Source organism: Paramisgurnus dabryanus, chromosome 2, assembly GCF_030506205.2.
Source record: "Paramisgurnus dabryanus chromosome 2, PD_genome_1.1, whole genome shotgun sequence".
NCBI classification, from domain to species: domain Eukaryota; kingdom Metazoa; phylum Chordata; class Actinopteri; order Cypriniformes; family Cobitidae; genus Paramisgurnus; species Paramisgurnus dabryanus.
Genome location: NC_133338.1, coordinates 1,410,032 through 1,428,742, shown reverse-complemented (window position 1 = coordinate 1,428,742; position 18,711 = coordinate 1,410,032). Strand labels below are relative to the sequence as shown.

The 18,711-nt window shown below is 39.5% G+C and overlaps 1 protein-coding gene across 5 annotated transcripts in view; it reads left to right on the top strand.

Annotated features, from left to right (window-relative positions):
- Nucleotides 1–740: 740 nt before the first annotated feature.
- Nucleotides 741–18,711, top strand: part of LOC135731542 (E3 ubiquitin-protein ligase TRIM39-like) — a 56,045-nt gene continuing 38,074 nt past the window's right edge. For 2 of the 5 annotated variants that reach the window (XM_073811769.1, XM_073811767.1), the window contains exons 1-7: nt 760–825; nt 6,697–7,009; nt 8,316–8,552; nt 8,702–8,944; nt 9,101–9,636; nt 10,062–10,157; nt 12,649–12,882. In XM_073811769.1, coding sequence (XP_073667870.1) covers nt 6,991–7,009; nt 8,316–8,552; nt 8,702–8,944; nt 9,101–9,636; nt 10,062–10,157; nt 12,649–12,882 — 1,365 coding nt within the window. In that variant the 5' untranslated portion in view covers nt 760–825; nt 6,697–6,990. Of the gene's footprint in view, nt 826–6,696; nt 7,010–8,315; nt 8,553–8,701; nt 8,945–9,100; nt 9,637–10,061; nt 10,158–12,648; nt 12,883–18,711 lie in introns of all 5 variants that reach the window. The other 3 variants (XM_073811770.1, XM_073811766.1, XM_073811771.1) reach the window with 3 other exon arrangements.

Genomic DNA, 18,711 nt, shown 5'->3' with positions numbered 1-18,711 from the left:
AGTGCACAATGTTTAAAAGCCAATTTTGATATTTGAAATCACCTAAACAAACACGCCTCTACCCCAATAGAATCTGGACCTTCTTTTGATAGACCCGTCCCACACATACGCAACCCAGGCAAGGATGTCGCTTAGTAGACACGCACCTTACTGCTGATTGAAGTGTGTTTTGGTAGTTTGTTGAGTATATTGTTGAGTTTTTTCAAAAATTTCAAAGCATTTTCTCAAAATATTTGTCAATATAAGATTATTCACCAAAAAATCATTCCATTTGCTGAAACACAGAAAAAGTTGTGGCCAAAATAAGACATTAAAAATGGCCTCAACAACCCATAAGTGTTAAAGTGAGGAGAAAACGAAGAGCCAATATAATTCATAAAAAAACTGTTGGTCCCCCTTTGACTTGCATTAGTTAAAGTCATGGGGGAGTAATTTAGGGTTACCAATATTTTTTTTTCAAAATATCCTCTTTTGTGTTCTGCAGAAGTCATACAGGTTTAAAATAACAAGAATTTGAGTGACATTTTTATTAATACTAGTGTAAAGTGTTCTCAGTTTAACATTGTTATTTCAAAATGCAGAATTAAAAAAAATGATCTTGCAAAAATAATACCACTTAGAAAATGTTTATCATATTTTATTACATGGATGACTCTGGGCTGATCCTAGAACCATCCCTGACTGTAAACAATAAGGGTGTGGCTTTTGTCTTTGAAAAACTAGAGAGGGGCGGTTACTGCAAAGAAATGAAACTTAAATGAATCATAAAGAGAGACAGAGCACATACCGCATAGCCTATAGAGGACAAAACACACATTTGGAAAGGTAAATATGACTTATTTAGAGCCTTTTATTGTATTATGGTAAATGTATTATACAAAGATAATCAAGAATATCTAAAAACACTACTAAATAAATCTAAAATACTAAACAATAGTAAGGATGAAAACTAAAGTGCAAAGAATAAAGAATAGAAGTGACTGAGTTGAATGTTTTCTGTTTCTAATAAGGGGACTGTAATTACCAAGAGAAAACCTGTAATGTGTGCTTCACAAGAAAGTTTACTGCTCGTAAACACAACAGCAATGCATGACGGAAAAGTCATTTCTTAAAGAGGCAGTGCAACACTACATCCCTCCCTTTGTTTTAGAAGAAAGATGTCAAAACATGACAACAATAAAACATTATCCTAGATTAATCCTAGGACATATTATTGATGAGACTTGGGAGAAACTCAAAATTATGTTAGCTTAAATCCTCAAAAACAATTATAGTAATCTAAATTCAGCATTCTATAAACATTTTATCAGATCACTGAGTGGTACATGTACTCTTTGTTTTAGGGGTTTAAAGTGTGAGGTGTTTTTTTTGTAATTATGTGTTGTCCGATTTGTGCTGATATCATTGTGCCTTTAGTTTTTATCACTTTGTATAATTATATTTGGTTTTGGATTATATGGTGTTTTAAGTTTTCCTTTTGTTTTTTCACAAATGAGTACAGAATTCCCTGTTGTGAGTTCAGATGTTGAAAATCTTTTACTCTTGTCTGAGTATTGTTTTATCTTCTCCTTTTTGTGGCAGTCAGCTTGCCTAAGTGCATTGTTGTGTTTTGGGCTGTGCACTGTCTGTAATTTGATATGTATAAGTCTACTGAATAACGATTCGGCCGCGGATACTCCAGCGGTCTGATGTGGGGTTGCTCTGTAGTTCCTCAAAAACTTGTGCATGTTTCCAAGGTTTTTCTACAGCTAAAGCTGTTGATATGGCTTTTTTAGCGTTCTCATGAAACTTTCAACTTTACCATTGGCTTGAGGCCAGTACAAAGTGATCTTGCAATGGTGTATACCTAGGTGTGTTGTGAAGTTAGCCACTTTTGGCTGAAAAAAGGTGGCATTGTCAATTTTCATTATTTTGGGAATTCCTGCGACGGAGAAAACTTTATCTAGCAATGAAATGACTTTGTTTGTTGGTGTTGGACTGGACTGCATTTATATAGCGCTTTCATAGACCAATGGCCACCCAAAGCGCTTTACATATTGCCTCACATTTACCCATTCACTCACACATTCATACACCCACGGCGGTGTCAGCCATACAAGGCGCCATCCAGCTTGTCGGGAGCAGCTGGGGTTAGGTGTCTTGCTCAAGGACACCTCGACACTTGACACCTCTGTTATCTCTACAAAAGGAAATCTGGAGTATTCATCCAAGATAACTAAAAGATGGTCACCTGATGGGAATGGACCGATAAAATCCACAGAAACATTTTGCCATGGACCTGCAGGTAGTTCAGACATCTAAAGTGGTGAGTGTTTGATATGCGTTGAGGATGCTTGGCATGGTATACGGTTCGATAGTACATGTTCTGCTTGTTTGTCAAAACCCGGAAACCAAACTTTTTCCCTGAGTAGATGTTTTGCTTTCACTAGGGCTTTCGTGGGCAAATTCAAAGATCTCTTTGCTTTGTTTTTGGCATAACAATACAATCTCCTTTTAGAATCTCCTTTTCTTCTAATGTCATGGCTTTGGGGACTACATTGTCAACAATGAATTTGACATGTAGCTCAGTGTCAACGTCATCAGTGATTGTAGATTTGTGTAGTTTTTGTGGATGGCGGGACATATAGTCTGCCGGATTAGTTTTTCCTGCTTTGTAAATAATCTTGTTATTGTAGGGTTGTAATCTTAGTGCCCATCTCTCAATTCTTGCTGGGGGTTTTTGAAGATTAACCCTCTGGGGTCCGACCATTTTGGGACATTGGCAGAGGTTCTGACATGCTCTTACATTTGGTCTTTTTTCAGTTGCTTTAAACATATTAATGGCAAGTGTCTCATAACACTGCGTTCACCACAAACTGGGCTAAAATATTATATGAGCTACATGTATGTGCATACATTTGAGAGAAAAATGTTTATGCGTGGTTTTTAAAAAAGCTACATTTTTAGGTCACTGATATAAGTTTACAAAATCCATACTAAACATGTTTTAACAAGACTTTTCTAAACAGAGTCTAGTAGTCTAGAGTTTTTCTTTAAAATAATGTGAAAATCATTCTGCCTACTCATTCACATAAAACAATATATTGATTTAGAAATTGTAAGACACTTTTTGTTTAGAGGGGCCGTATGCAAGAAGGATTGATTGACAGCTGAGCAACAAAAGACTTGCATAATGAGCTGCATAATGAGCTGCATAATGAGGCAGTAATGTGAGAGGGAACTACAGTAAAAAATATAGAGCACCAAAGGAATATATACATGTTTGTTTGTGGTTTATTAAGAAGTTAACAATATAATCAAAATACAAATGAAGGTCAGTGCGACATTTTCAGTTTATTTGTAAACAAACCCTATTCAAAAACTTAACTTGTATAAACTAAGAAACTGATAAACAACAGAGCTGTAAACTTCATGTGGCTCATCTTACCATATAACTTAATGTCCAAAAAGTGTAAATATGTTTTTTCGCTTCATAGTTTTGTACTGATGAGAGGGATGTAGACCTGTAAGGGAGTTAAAAACAGCTGTTCTGTAAGCGCATATGAACTTTAAAAACACATCGCTTATGGCGTCCATGTAAACAACGCGGCGCTCATAAAAAACGGTGTCGCATGTAAAATACAATGTATGGAATTGCGTTGCATGTAAACAATATATGGAATCATATTACAGCTCACACTTCCTGCAGTGCAGCCTCACTCAAAGTTGCCATGAAGGATACGAAAGTGAATTACTGTGTTTAACACTGTACGGCATGTAACAGTTATCCACCATTACGTGAGTTCACGCGTCCTCATTTGTAAACAATGCAAAAGTTTTTCAATCCGAAGCGTGCAGTTTGCTGAGGTCGCTTATGTAGGCTGAACTGTTAAAGCCATAAGCATATTACATGATAGCAAATATAAATGAGGTTAAAATTAACTGTTACTGTTACAGAAATATATCCTCCTCCAGTGCGTCTTCAATTGTTCTTCTTCTTAGGTAACGTTAAAGATAAACGCTTCTCTTCCTCAATGTCCAGACATAAATGAAGATATTCCTCACGTGTGTGTATAAAGTTTATCATCCAAACATGCAGTAATGTCTTTAAATCTGATAAAACTCTATGCTTTGTTTATCATTGTTTGAACTGTTCATCTGTTCATTACCATGTCAACAGCATGTACCGCCTCTGGGCATGACCGCATTAAAGATAATGAAGTCAGCCAGGAAAAACTCTTTTTACTCTCAGTACTCTCTTTACTTCAATGCAGATTATATAAACAGGCAATATTTGTTTTACTGCTTGTTTAAAAGTAGATATTTCAGGCTTTCTTTGGATATGTGTATCAAGTATTTACGGAGATTCAATTGATTTTTGTAAGGTGTTTTGAGAGACAGCTGGCGGAGACAGAAATGTCTGAATGTGCACCCTGTTTATTTTCTTTATTTGACAAAAACACAAAGATCTGTTGTTATTGTGAATGTACACAAATTAAAGAAGACCCTTCACAGTTTCAAATGATGTCAAACACGTGTGTATGATTATAAACTCTTTCGCCGCCAGCATTTTTCATGATTTTCACAAAAGTTTAATGCCTTCCAGAAAATGCTCCGGAAAAAAATCAGTTTCATCCTACCTTCATGTGTTCTGTTTTTATCACCTCTCAAATATGTGTAGGTTTCATCAAAAACACCAAATTTTGAGCTAAAAGCTGAGATAATTCCATTTTTGTGAAGGACTTTTGATAGAGATCAGATGCAGAGCGATCTTTAAAACATACACGGTCATACAGCTGTTTGCCCTAGGGCAATACTTCCGGTTTTTATAAGTTGCGGAGGAGTGCCACCTGGTGGATAATCGCGGTATTGCAGATTGACGAGATAACTCGTCAATGGCAGGAAAAGAGTTTTGGATCCCAAGGGGGTTAACTCAAGAGGTTTGTGATCTGTGACCATGTAGAATTCAACACAGTAGAGAAATAGATGGAAGTGTTTAGGGCTGCAACAACGAATAGATTAAATCGTTAAAAATCAATTACTGAAAGTGTTGGCAATGAATTTCATACTAAGAGACGTAAAATAGACTTGTATATATTTAGAATGACAGACATAGAATGCATTACATGTTGTTTGTTTATTTTTTTTAAAGCATGATCAATGCCAGTCTACATGTCTTAATATCACGGAACTCTCTCTCTCTCTTTCTCTGTCTGTACACACACACACACACACACACACACACACACACACACACACACACACACACACACACACACACACACACACACACACACACACACACACACACACACATACACACACTGATGTAAATAATGTACTCAATTATTGCAGGAGCTTATGAATGCCATGCAGCATGATCATGACACACCACAGCAGTTCCTGTACCGCATGTTCGGACGCAAATGGGATGTTTTCTTTTAGACAAGTAAACATGTAGTACAATTATCCTTTTTTATTGTACGTCATTATGCGAGTATCAGTATTTTCTTTCTACCATGCACAAATAAAAAAGCCACTGAACTTTTGCAGTGTAATTGTAACAATGAGCACTCAAATTACTAAAAACACACACAAATACAAATTGACGGGCACTGCACTAGTGCTTCTAATAACAGCTGGACAGCTGTCACACAATTTGCAATGCAGATGCATTTACTAAACAAGAAAAATGGGATGAGAAATTTTGTCTTGTTTTCTGAAAAAAAAACCCACATCAAAATTAAGTGATTGTTTGCTCAAAACAAGCAAAATTATCTGCCAATTGGGTAAGAAAAATAATCTTGTGGGTTTTTTTTTAGATTATCTCATTAAGATTATTTTTCTTACCTCATTGGCAGATAATTTTGCTTCTGATTTGTATTGTATAAATTATCTATTGTTCTGGCAGCTCAGGTTCACTTTATTAAGAAAAAGTCTATATATTTGGCAGATGTAAAGCATACAAGCATTCATTCAATGGTACCACTCAGAGATAAAGTTAGAAGTGACCAAACACATCAACGCTTTTCCTATTTAAGATGAGTAGTTATATGACCAAGTTTGGTGGTACAAAATAAAACGTAGCGCTTTTCTAAGCGGAATTAAAAGAGGAACTATATTGTATGGCGGAACAGCACTTTTGGGAGTACCTCGACTCGGCGCAGTAACACCCTCCCTCTCCTATTATGAGAGGGAGAAAGGGAGCGGATTTTTCAGGCAAGTTGAAGTACTCCCAAAAGTGCTGTTCCGCCATACAATATAGTTCCTATATAAAATCCGCTTAGAAAAGCGCTACGTTTTATTTTGTACCACCAAACTTGCTCGTATAACTACTCGTCTTAAATAGGAAAAACGTTGATGTGTTTGGTCACTTCTAACTTTAACTCTGAGTGGTACCATTAAATGAATGGGGCTAAGCTAAATGCTATCGAAGTGTCGCAGCGCGCTCCAGCGCTTACGTGCACGCACACAGATGATAGAGGGATGGATCAACTCTTCTTAGTTAAGGTAATAACATATTTTAATATTGAAAAATAGTTAGGAATGAATCTTGCACCTAGTAAACTTCTCGTCTCACTTTGGTTTTGTGGGGGTGGCATGTCTGTGATTGCCTAAATTTTTTGGGTCATGTGCGATACCTTTGTTAAATAAGAAGTATCTGAAATACTCAAGGGATGTTTTATGAAAGTCACATTTGCCTTTGTTGATTGTCAGGTTGTTTTCATGTAGCCATTGGAAGACTGCTTCGAGGGATCTGTTGTGTGCGTCAGCTGTGGTACCATAAACCAGAATGTCGTCACTAAAATTTCGAACTTCAGGGATGCCTTGTAGGAGTGTTGTTTTGGAAGACTTCAGCAGCTGATGACATACCAAATATGAGTCTTGTTTATCTTCGTATCCCGACATGCGTGGAAAATGTTGTGATGTATCTGGATTCAGGTGCTAATTCAAGTTGGTGATATCCTGAATTGAGATCCAGTTTGGAGAACATTACCATGCCATTAAGTCATGAATAATGTCATCAATGGTTTGTGAAATGTGTCTCTCTCTCTCTCTCTCTCTCTCTCTCTCTCTCTCTCTCTCAATACAGCTTGATTTAGTAATCTCATGTCAACACAACTTCATTGATCTTTTGGTTTTGGCATTGCAACGATAGGTGAAACCCAAGTTGTTGTACCCTCTACCTTTTCTATGATACCTTCATCCTCTAGATGTAATTTACTGACAGTAGCAGAAGCGTCAAAAGACAAAAAGGACTGGACTGCTGCTGAGTGGTCCAAAATTTTGTTCTCTGATGAAAGTAAATTTAGCATTTCCTTTGGAAATCAGGGTCCCAGAGTCTGGAGGAAGAAAGGAGAGGCACACAGTTCACGTTGCTTGAGGTCCAGTGTAAAGTTTCCACAGACATGCTGCATTCGAAACTACTTCATACTATATAGTACGCAAAATGCAGTAGGCGAGGCGAGTAGTATGTCCGAATACATAGTATTCGAAAAACAGTATGTGAACAGTATGTTGAAGGTCAGTGTAATGTATATAATTGTAATCCCCCTATAAAACCGGGCTATAGTAAATATGTACAGTGATTACATTAGACAAATAGTGGTCATGACCGTCACAATAGAATGTAATGTGCCTCTATCGTTAACAAGATAAAACGTTAATACATTGAAAACTGGACATTTTAATTGTTTTCATTTTTCATGCAAATGTTAGCAATGTTTAAGGAACACAGCACAGTCTCCCTTAAGGCCAGTGTCCTGTAGTGTTTAACGTCAAACTGACTCAAATACAACTATAACTACAGTGGTGTATATAAAGTAAGTGACAAATTAAACCTTGGAAAATAGACTTCAGTTTGTCTGGGATGTCCCTCACTCATGAGACATTGACAGCAGAATTGATTTTCTTCTCCTTATGCTTAATTTTCTGAATAAAAACATACAAACAAGTAGGGCAAGTTAAAATAACAAATCAATCTCAGCATCCACTGCAACAAAGAGACAGAAAACAAACAAACTGCACTTTTGAAATGCAATAACTAGATTGCCTTTTCATGTCTAGTTATGTTATTCATTGTGACGGAAATTTTTACCCATCACTGAGAGTCAGGAATGGTGAATATTTGTAGACTAAACCGGTGAGCCACACAGATCACATTAATGTATAAAACATTCAAATAAAAATTGTGTACTTGCATTTTTTTGTACAGTACATTTGGTCAGGTTGGTGTTGGGGAAAAGTTCTGAAGAAATTAAATTTCCCAGTTCATGACCCCTGTAAATTAATATTTTTGTTCTTATTATCTTGTATTATGTTTTTTTTAACCTCAGATTTCAATGCTGACACAATCACAATGGCTACAGCTGCAGATACTGCCAGCCAACTTCAGTGCTCCATGTGTGAAAACCTGACAGAAGATTTAGTCACTCTGAGTTGTGAACACACCTTTTGCAGAAGCTGTCTGAAACAGCTCACAAACGTCAGTGATCCTCAGTGTCCTCAGTGCTCCCAGGCTCCTAAGAGGGAGGAGATGGATGACCTGAGTCACTATAACACAGATGAAAGAGGTGAGATCCCTTGCAACATCTGTGAGGGAATTTGTCCGTTCATAGTCTTAGAAACACACTAACATCTACACAGAAAATCTTTGCTATTGCACACCAATTTTTTTATTAAAATTATAATGATATGATAATGTTGTTGTTGTTATTTTAAGCCTCAGGTTTAATTGCTGACACAATCATGATGGCTACAGCTGCAGATATCACCAGCCACCTTCAGTGCTCCATGTGTAAAAACCTGACAGAAGATTTAGTCACTACGAGTTGTGGACACACATTTTGCGAAAGCTGTCTGAATCAGCGCGTAAACATGAGCGATCCTCAGTGTCCTCAGTGCCACCAGGCTCCTAAGAGGGCAGCGATGGATGATCTGAGTCACATTAACACAGGTGAAAGAGGTGAGATCCCTTGCGACATCTGTGAGGGAATTCGGCAATTCATAGCTGTGAAGTCCTAGAAACACACTAACAGCCACACAGAAAATCTTTGCTAGTGCACACCACATATATTTTTTATTAAAAATGTTAATGATATTATAATGTTGTTGTTGTTAGCCTCAGGTTTAATTGCTGACACAATCACGATGGCTACAGCTGCAGATACTGCCAGCCTACTTCAGTGCTCCATGTGTAAAAACCTGACAGAAGATTTAGTCACTCTGAGTTGTGAACACACCTTTTGCGAAAGCTGTCTGAATCAGCTCACAAACATGAGCGATCCTCAGTGCCCTCAGTGCCACCAGGCTCCTAAGAGGGTGGAGATGGATGACCTGAGTCACTTTAACACAGATGAAAGGGGTGAGATCCTGTGCGACATCTGTGAGGAAAACCGGAGGTTCATAGCTGTGAAGTCCTGCTTGACCTGTTTACTCTCATACTGTGAGCATCATCTGAAGCCGCATCAGTCTATGGAGATGCTGAGGGGTCATAAACTGGTAAAACCAGTGAAGAGATTGGAAGAGAGAGCATGCAGTGTCCACGGCAGACCCCTGGATCTCTACTCTACCCGAGACAAACGCTGCATCTGTGCTTTATGTGTGACACCTGGTGAAAATGTCATAACTTTGGAGACAGAGAGAAAGAGGAGAGAGGTAAGAAACTTTCATAGTAAATAACACAGTGGAAATATTTGGTCCATGGATTTAATTTTCAAAGGACATTTATTTGAACCACATACATTAAACCATGTACTGGGCAAAGTAGTTTAGGATTAGATTACTAGCCACGATTCCTCTGATTTTTAACAACCATAGTGAATTACCTTTACATAAATAAAAGATGATACTGTGTCAAAAGAAAATATCTCTTCAGTTTAGTTCACTTTTATTGTGTATTGTGCGGCAGCGTATAAATAATCAACTATTTAAATTGTGTGTGTGTGTGTGTGTGTGTGTGTGTGTGTGTGTGTGTGTGTGTGTGTGTGTGTGTGTGTGTGTGTGTGTGTGTGTGTGTGTGTGTGTGTGTGTGTGTGTGTGTGTGTGTGTGTGTGTGTGTGTGTGTGTGTGTGTTTCTACAGGCCGAACAGCAAAGGACTATTGTAAAGTTGAAAAGTGTGATTGAAAAGGGAGAAAACAAAATTATAGACCTTAAGAATACGGCCAGAAACATTGTAGTAAGTAACCCATATGTTTACATTCATCACAGTTTATGTTAGATATGTTAGTTTCTGCATCTCACTGTCAAGTACGTACAGTTTTTTGTTTGACCATAACCTAAAATCACGCCGCATTACACATAGCGATCACTGCAGCATTTATATATTTTTACAGCAATTATATTGTACGCCTGTGAGGTATCACAAAATATATATATATATATATATATATATATATATATATATATATATATATATATATATATATATACACTCACCAGCCACTTTATTAGGTACACCTGTCCAACTGCACGTTAATGCAAATTTCGAATCAGCCAATCACATGGCAGCAACTCAATGCATTTAGGCATGTAGACATGGTTAAGACGATCTGCTGCAGTTCAAACTGAGCGTCAGAATGGGGAAGAAAAGTGATTTAAGTGACTTTGAAAGTGGCATGGTTGTTGGTGCCAGACGGGCTGGTCTGAGTATTTCAGAAACTGCTGATCTACTGGGATTTCAACACACAACCATCTCAAGGGTTTACAGAGAATGGTCCGAAAAAGAGAAAATATCCAGTGAGTGGCAGTTTTGTGGGCGGAAATGTCTTGTTGATGCCAAAGGTCAGAGGAGAATGGCCAGACTGGTTTGAGCTGATAGAAAGGCAACAGTAACTCAAATAACCACTCGCTACAACCGAGATATACAGAAGAGCATCTCTGAACGCACAACACGTCGAACCTTGAGGCAGATGGGCTACAGCAGCAGAAGACAACACCGGGTGCCACTCCTGACAGCTAAGAACAGGAAACTGAGGCTACAATTCACACAGGCTAAACAAATTTGGACAATAGAAGAATGGAAAAACGTTGCCTGGTCTGATGAGTCTTGATTTCTGCTGCGACATTCAGATGGTAGAGTCAGAATTTGGCATCAACAACATAAAAGCATGGATCCATCCTGCCTTGTATCAATGGTTCAGGCTTGTAAAGGTGGAGTAATGGTGTGGGGGATGTTTTCTTGGCACACTTTGAGCCCATTAGTACCAATTGAGCATCGTGTATTGTTTCTGACCATGTTCATCCCCAGTGATGGGAATAACGGAATTACTTTTCCTGGTAATAAATTACTTTTATAATAATGTAACGCAGTTACTAACTCAGTTACTATTTGTGAGAAGTAATTAGTAACTATAACTAATTACTTTTTTAAAGTAACGTTCCCAACACTGTTCATCCCTTTATGACCACAGTGTACCCATCCTCTTATGGCTACTTCCAGCAGGATAACGTGCCATGTCATAAAGCGCAAATCATCTCAGACTGGTTTTTTGAACATGACAATGAGTTCACTGTACTCAAATGGCCTCCACAGTCACCAGATCTACACCCAATGGAGCATCTTTGGGATGTGGTGGAACGGAAGCTTCTTGCCCTGGATGTGCAGCCAACAAATCTGCAGCAACTGCGTGATGTTATCATGTCAATATGGACCTGAGGAATGTTTCCAGTACCTTGTTGAATCTGTGCCACGAAGGATTAAGGCAGTTCTGAAGGCAAAAGGGGGTCCAACCCGGTACTATAAAGGTGTACCTAATAAAGTGGCCGGTGAGTGCATGTGTGTGTGTGTGTGTGTGTGTGCGTGCGTGCGTGCGTGTGTGTATTTTACACCAAAAATATCTGTTTTAGGCATTTATTTTGGTTTGTCCAACTCAAAAAATCAAATGAAAATAAATGATTAAGTGATATTTACAAAGCCACTGAATTATTTTTTTACAGTGCACCATTTAAAAAAAATTGAAATAAAGGGGAAAACACAAACACATTTGTTCCCTTTCAGTAGTTATTGAATAAGTTTAATTGAATAATATTAAAACACCTTATGGTTTGGCTGCATCAAAATTATAATTGTTTAGGCTACTGTATTTGCATTGAATTGTAAGTTATTTACATGATTTTGAAAAATACAATGAAATGCAAGGCTGTAGAGAACAGTGCACTACTGCAGAACTATATACTACTAAGGATTTAATGATATTATTTTAATATAGTCAGTTGTGAACTAAAGTGGGCCGGTCCAAGGCATGAAACTCCAGAACTGAAAGTGAGTCCCACTCCGGCCCTGAACAGAACTAAAGATCAGAGTTGATAGAAGAGCTACATCCCAGTCAACACTTTGATCTCTCAGTGAAGTCACCATGAGCTCACAAGATCCTCATAATGTTGGTACAAAGTATTAAATACATTTCAGTAAGCGTGTTCAATACTTTATCCTTTGTCATTTTATATGAAAACACAATGAACATAAAAGAAAACAACTTACCCTGTCAGCCATGTTTACAGTACATAAAACTACACAGATGGGTTTTTTTAATGATGCTTGCACATCTGACAATGTCCATTAAAGCTGATTAAAACTAGTTGTGCGATTGGAAACAGATTTCCCGTGTGACTTTCTGAATGTATATAAAGTCACACAGAATATTCAGTCGTTCCTCTACTCTTCACAGGATGAGATAAACAGAGAGCAGACAGAGATAAAGCAGGTGTTTGCTGCAGTTATGGATGCTGTGAAGAGAGCCGAGGAAGAGCTGATTGCTCCTCTAGAGGACAGAAGAAGGAGTCTGGAGAGAGAGATGGAAGAGAAGACACAGAAGATTCAGGAGGACCTTCAAGAGTATAAAAACATCATCAACCATCTGAATCAAACTCAGAATGAAGAAGACGACATCCTCTTTCTCCAGGTCAGACACTTATATTGTATACTGTATATTAAAGCATTATAGTATACTCATTATAGTACTCGTTATAAACAGAGACATGTAGACTAGCCTTGCATATTTAGTTCACTCCAAAATGGGTCAGTGTTTTACTTGACCTTTGCTGCTTGACTTCTCAGTGTAAGGTTCATTATGAAATTTATATTATCAAAGGAATAGTTCACCCAAAACTAAAAATTCTGTCATCATTTTCTCAGTCTTATGTTGGCCCAAGGTGGGTAATCGGGAGAACCGGGAGAATTCCTTGTGGGCCGCCTTACTTTTGGGCCGGTCAAGGTTTTTTTTTTACATTTGTTACGTTAGTGAGTCTATCTTCTCTTAAATAACACTATACATGTTCCGCATTCTGACACCGCAGCGCATAGCCTCTGCATGGTTCGTACCATGTAAGGGAGCTCTTCCCTCCCATAGAGTTGGTTGGATCTATAGTCCATCTTTTCCAAAACTTTTCTCAGGTAGGCAACTGCTGGTGCCTACCGATAGCTGGGCCGGCCCTACCGTACCAGGGAGGATTGGAGGAAGAGGCCAGGAGGGGCTGAAAAAGTCAGGTTGAAGAAAAGAAAAGCATTGGAGGAGGATGGTGCCAAATGTGCCAAGCTTACTGATTTATTTTTAGAGGACAACACAAGTGGCAACAGGTAAAGAGAGATAGGCCTATGATTAGCATTAGCAATGCAATTATTCGGCTAATACCATTGGCTGGTGACTTTTTTCAAGGCACACGATGCAAAGTTCACAAGTGTCACAGTGTCAAAACATGTATGTACCCCGTCATGTGTGTGGTTCGTAATTTTTAAATATGTGTTCACTGCGTCGAGTGAACCTATGTGCATCATGTGTCTTGTCAAAATAAGTGCCTGCTGCAGACGCTTCTAAAGGGTTTATGATGAGAGTCAGAGTCAGCCAACATTGGCTTAATTTAGCGCTTTACTGTACAGTATATGTTACATTATTACTACGCTCGCTTGTATGGTTTATTCTTAGCCGCTGTATTCTTCTTCTTATATTATCTATAGATTATTCTGTGTTTTCCCCTACATCTATTCATGTAAAGCTGCTTTGAAACAATTAACAATTGTGAAAAGCGCTATATAAATAAAATTGAATTGAAAAGAGAGGCTCCCGTTTACCAGATACACGCATAATCTCATGCGTAATCAGAGTTTAATGTTAAGGGAGTGTCTTGCGTGTATTTTAATAATAATAATAATACATTTGATTTATATAGCGCTTTTCATGGACTCAAAGTCGCTTTACAGAGAAATAGATTAGACTAAACAAAACATGACAAAATAAACAAAACAAAAACTAGAGAAAACGAGAGAGAACAAGCAAAATTGAGGCAAGATTTAAAAAAAGGGGTGGGGTGGCTATTGATAAGCAGAGGTTAAGAGATGAGTCTTGAGACGGCACTGGAAGATTTGTGGAGAGATTCTGCGGAGCGGATCTCTTGGGAAAGGGAGTTCCAGAGCCTGGGAGCTGCCCTGGAAAAGGCTCTGTCCCCAAAACTGCGGAGGTTGGACTTGTGGATGCAGAGGAGACCAGCTGAGGTAGATCTGAGGGACCGTGAGGGTTGGAAATGGAATACGGGGGTCAGTGAGATATGAGGGTGCCAGATGGTGAAGGGCTTTATAGGTGAGGATCAAGATTTTGTAGGTGATCCGATGAGAGACAGGAAGCCAGTGGAGTTGTTTTAGGACTGGAGTGATGTTTTGCCAGGATTTGGAGCATGTGATGAGTCGAGCAGCCGCGTTCTGTACCATTTGGAGTCAATTGATGTTGGTGGAGCTGATGCCAATGAGAAGTGAGTTGCAGTAATCCAGTCGGGAGGAGATGAAGGCATGAATGAGTCTTTTAGCAGCGGGGGGTTTGAGAGAGGTTTAATTTTGACAATGTTGCAGAGGTGAAAAAAGGAGGTTTTGATGACATGGTTGATGTGGGGCTCAAGGGAGAGGGTGGGATCCAAAATCACGCCAAGGTTTCAGGCCTGGGAAGAAGGGAAGACAGTGGTGCTGTCTATGATGAGAGTGGGGTTACTGCTTTTGCTGAGGGTTGATTTAGAGCCTATGAGAAGGAATTCTGTTTTATCGCTGTTGAGTTTGAGGAAGTTGTGTTGCATCCAAGTTTTAATAGCCAACTGACAAGAGTTGATGTGGGAGAGGGGAGGATTGTGTGGGGTTGTGGTGCTGAGGTAGATATGCGTGTCATCAGCGTAGCAGTGGAAGTCCAGGTTGCAGTGACGGAGTAGCTGACCAAGGGGGAGGATGTAGATAATGAAGAGAAGGGGGCTGAGTACGCAGCCTTGGGGAACATCTTGAGTGACTGGAGCGGTGGCAGAGGTGAGGTTATAAAGAGAAATGAAGTGGGATCTGTTGGATCTGTGAAAGGGGTGAAAACCAGATTGAAGGGGTTTAAATTGTTTATTGGGATGAAGATGGGGTTGAAGTTGTGAGGCGACTATGCAATCCAAGGTTTGGGACAGAAAGGGAAGGTTGGATATTGGGCGGTAGTTGTTGAGGGAGGATGAATTCAGACCTGTGTTTTTTAGGATTGGGGTGATAGCAGCAGTTTTGAAGGCAGATGGAAACAGAACCAAGGGACAGTGAAGAATTGAAGAGGTTGGTGAGGTAGGGGCATAGGAAGGCAGGACTTCAGGAGTGGAGTAGGGAGGGGATCAAGGGAGCAGGTAGTGTGTTTGGAAGAGCTGATAAGTTTGGAAATTTCAGTAAAGGTGACCAAATCAAACTGGGAGAGGCGGTAATGAGGAGAAGGGATAGGGAGGTCAGGGGGGAGATGGGGGTTGCGGGCCTGTGGTAGGAGCTGGAGTAGGTACCGAAAGATCGGGTAAGGGGGATAAAGATTGATAGATTGTGTTGATTTTGTCAATGAAAAAATGGAGAAAAGAGTTATAGAGATCCGGGTAGGGGTGGGAGGGTGTTGGTCCAAGTCATGGTGAGTTGTGGTGAAGAGGGCTCTAGAGTTTTGGCAGGAGTCAGAGAGAATGGTGTACAGTTAAGCAGATTTGGCAGCAGTGAAGGCATCTTTGTAGGCAGTGAGGTGGAGTTTATAGGCTTCGGTGTGGATTGTGAGAGGTTGTTTTGCTGTCAGACCTTCCAGTAGGCGGCCATGTTGTTTCGTTTTCTGGAGTGCAGGTGTGTACCATGGAGAAGAGATGCTAAAAGTGACGGGGGCCAGAGTGTTGAGGGAGGTAGACAAGGTGAAGTTGAAATGGTTAGTGAGATCATCAGGTGAGGTGAGGGTTAGGTCCAGGTGGAGAGTGGTGGAAATCAGGTCAGAGAGATGGAGGGGATCGATTGACTTAAGATTATGGAAGGTGATTTCTCTGGAGAGGCGGGAGCGTGGGGTTGGAGAAGGGATGGTGAACTGTGTCAGCTTATGATCAGACAGGGGGAAGAGACATTGATGGAGGTTGAACACTATTTTGTTTGTAGAGCAAACCAGCTCGAGGATATGTCCTTTTTCATGGGTGGGGAATGAGACATGTTGGGTGAGAGTGAAATTGTCCAGTAAAGTGGTGAATTCTAATGAGAGCTTGCAGGTGGGGGAATCCATGTGGATGTTTAAATCACAGAGTAGCAGCCCAGGTGAAAAAGTAGTACACTTCCTTAGTGTACTTAAAGTGCTGTATTTTCGCACACTAATTTTGTACTTAATATACTAAAATCTTTAGTACTTCTTAAGATGTTCTTAAGATTATCTAAGTGTACTTCACTGTGCTATTTTGAGACACCATGAATACGAACTTAAGTAACTTCACACCATTCTCATACCGTGATTATTCACAGTGTGAGCTATATGTGAGCTGATTGTGAATTCAAAATGTTGAGCAGGTTAAAGGGAGGCAATACAACACAAGTAGGGCATTCTACTTCATATATCTCACTAGGAAAAGGTGGATACTGGAGGATCACAGTGACGTCACAGCATTTTCATACTGTGATAATCATATTTGAGCTCATAGTGAATTCAGAATGTTGAGTTCATGGTATAAGTGCACAATGAGTGTTCCATGACTTCACATAGTGACCATGATGAGCACACTTTGAGTGTATCATAACCTCACATCGTGACCACAGTATGAGCGTGAGTGTGGTGTGACCTCACATTGTGACCATGATATGAGTGCACAGTGAATGTGCTGTGACCTCACATCGTGACAATAGCTCAAGATGTGAGGTCACTCCACACTCACTGCATGCTCATATCATGGTCACTATGTGAGGTCATGGTACACTTACAGTGAGCTCAACTATGGTCATCATTTTAAGGGAACTGCACACTCATTCTGTTATAGCAGGACAGCACACATGTCTGGAAAATGTTGGCCCAAGGGTAGAAAGTCACACTTCTTACCTTTAATTTCTAAGAAATATTATAGGAATGATCATAGGATCAAATTTAGGACAATTTCTACACAGCATTTTATACAGCCATATACATTAGTGATGCACGGGTCGGCGTTAATTCCAAGCCGCAGGTCCCCCTTTATGAAATATTTGGCCCTCCCAACCCGCCCCACACCACTGTATCTTTTTTCACAACACACACCACCCGGCACCCGCGACCATTAAAATATACATACCAGGCATTTGTAATGTAAATAAAAAGAGGGTTATTTCAGCCTAAAAGTGCTTGGAAACAGCCATTAGATTACATCGCCCTGTAAACTGGCAACACCATACGCAAATGAACCATAGAAACCAGCATGGTCATATTAATATATAGATAGGATAATAATAAACATTTTCAACATTAACAAAACAGCATGTGTGTTATCTATTCACAAATTCCCTTCCTTAATTTCTACCGCAGATCGTCTGTCATCTTTTAGTTCTCAGCTTGTTTTGTTGTTGTGGCTGGCAGAGGGAGCTACTTGGCGCTTCCGTGATGCCAAAGGTTTGGGGATTTTAAGTTAAGTTGTGCAAGTTACGTTGTGGAAGTTAAGTTGCCACGTAGGCACTTAACCTTAACAAAGAACCTCATAAAATATGTGACCCGTCACGGAAACCAGGGACTCAAGTCGGCAGCACAAGTTTCGAGAAAATGAGAAACAAAGTTTTTTTTTCGAAATTTGTGATTTTCGTTTTATTGCAGAATCTGTTAGTTGAGATCACGAAGAAGCCTCTCCATGTTTGAGATAGCAGTTTTTGTATATTTAAAAGCGTACATTTTGCGGTTAAAATAGGCTTGTTTTTCCGGAGATTCTAGCGTGCAGCGGGGGGCGTCATTGTCTGTGTGTATATTTACATACTGTATAAGCTTGTGTTTTCGCCTCCGCCCCCAAAGGGAACAGCGTGACTACTAAATAAGGATAGTTCGCCCAAAAATGAAAATAATGTAAGTAATGACTCACCCTTATGTCGTTCTAAACTCGGAAGACCTCCGTTCATCTTCGGAACACAGTTTAAGATGTTTTATCGTTAGATTTAGTCCGAGAGCTTTCCCCTTCATTGAAAATCTATGTATGGTTTCCATGTCCAGAAAGTTAATAAAAACATCATCAAAGTAGTCCATGTGACATCAGTGGGTCAGTAAGATTGTGTTGATGCATCGAAAATACAGTTTGGTCCAAAAATAGCAGAATTACGACTTTATTCAGCATTGTCTTCTCTTCCGGCTGCTCGAGCGTGAAGTCACGTGACTGTAGTGACGCGCTGCCCTGTTCCTCAGATATGTTTGCCAAGTTTTTTTTTTTTTTTCAAACTTATAGCCTGCGTCTCCCCAGACTGTAAAGCTCGGGCGCACAAAACAAAAGAAAAATAAAAGAAGCTG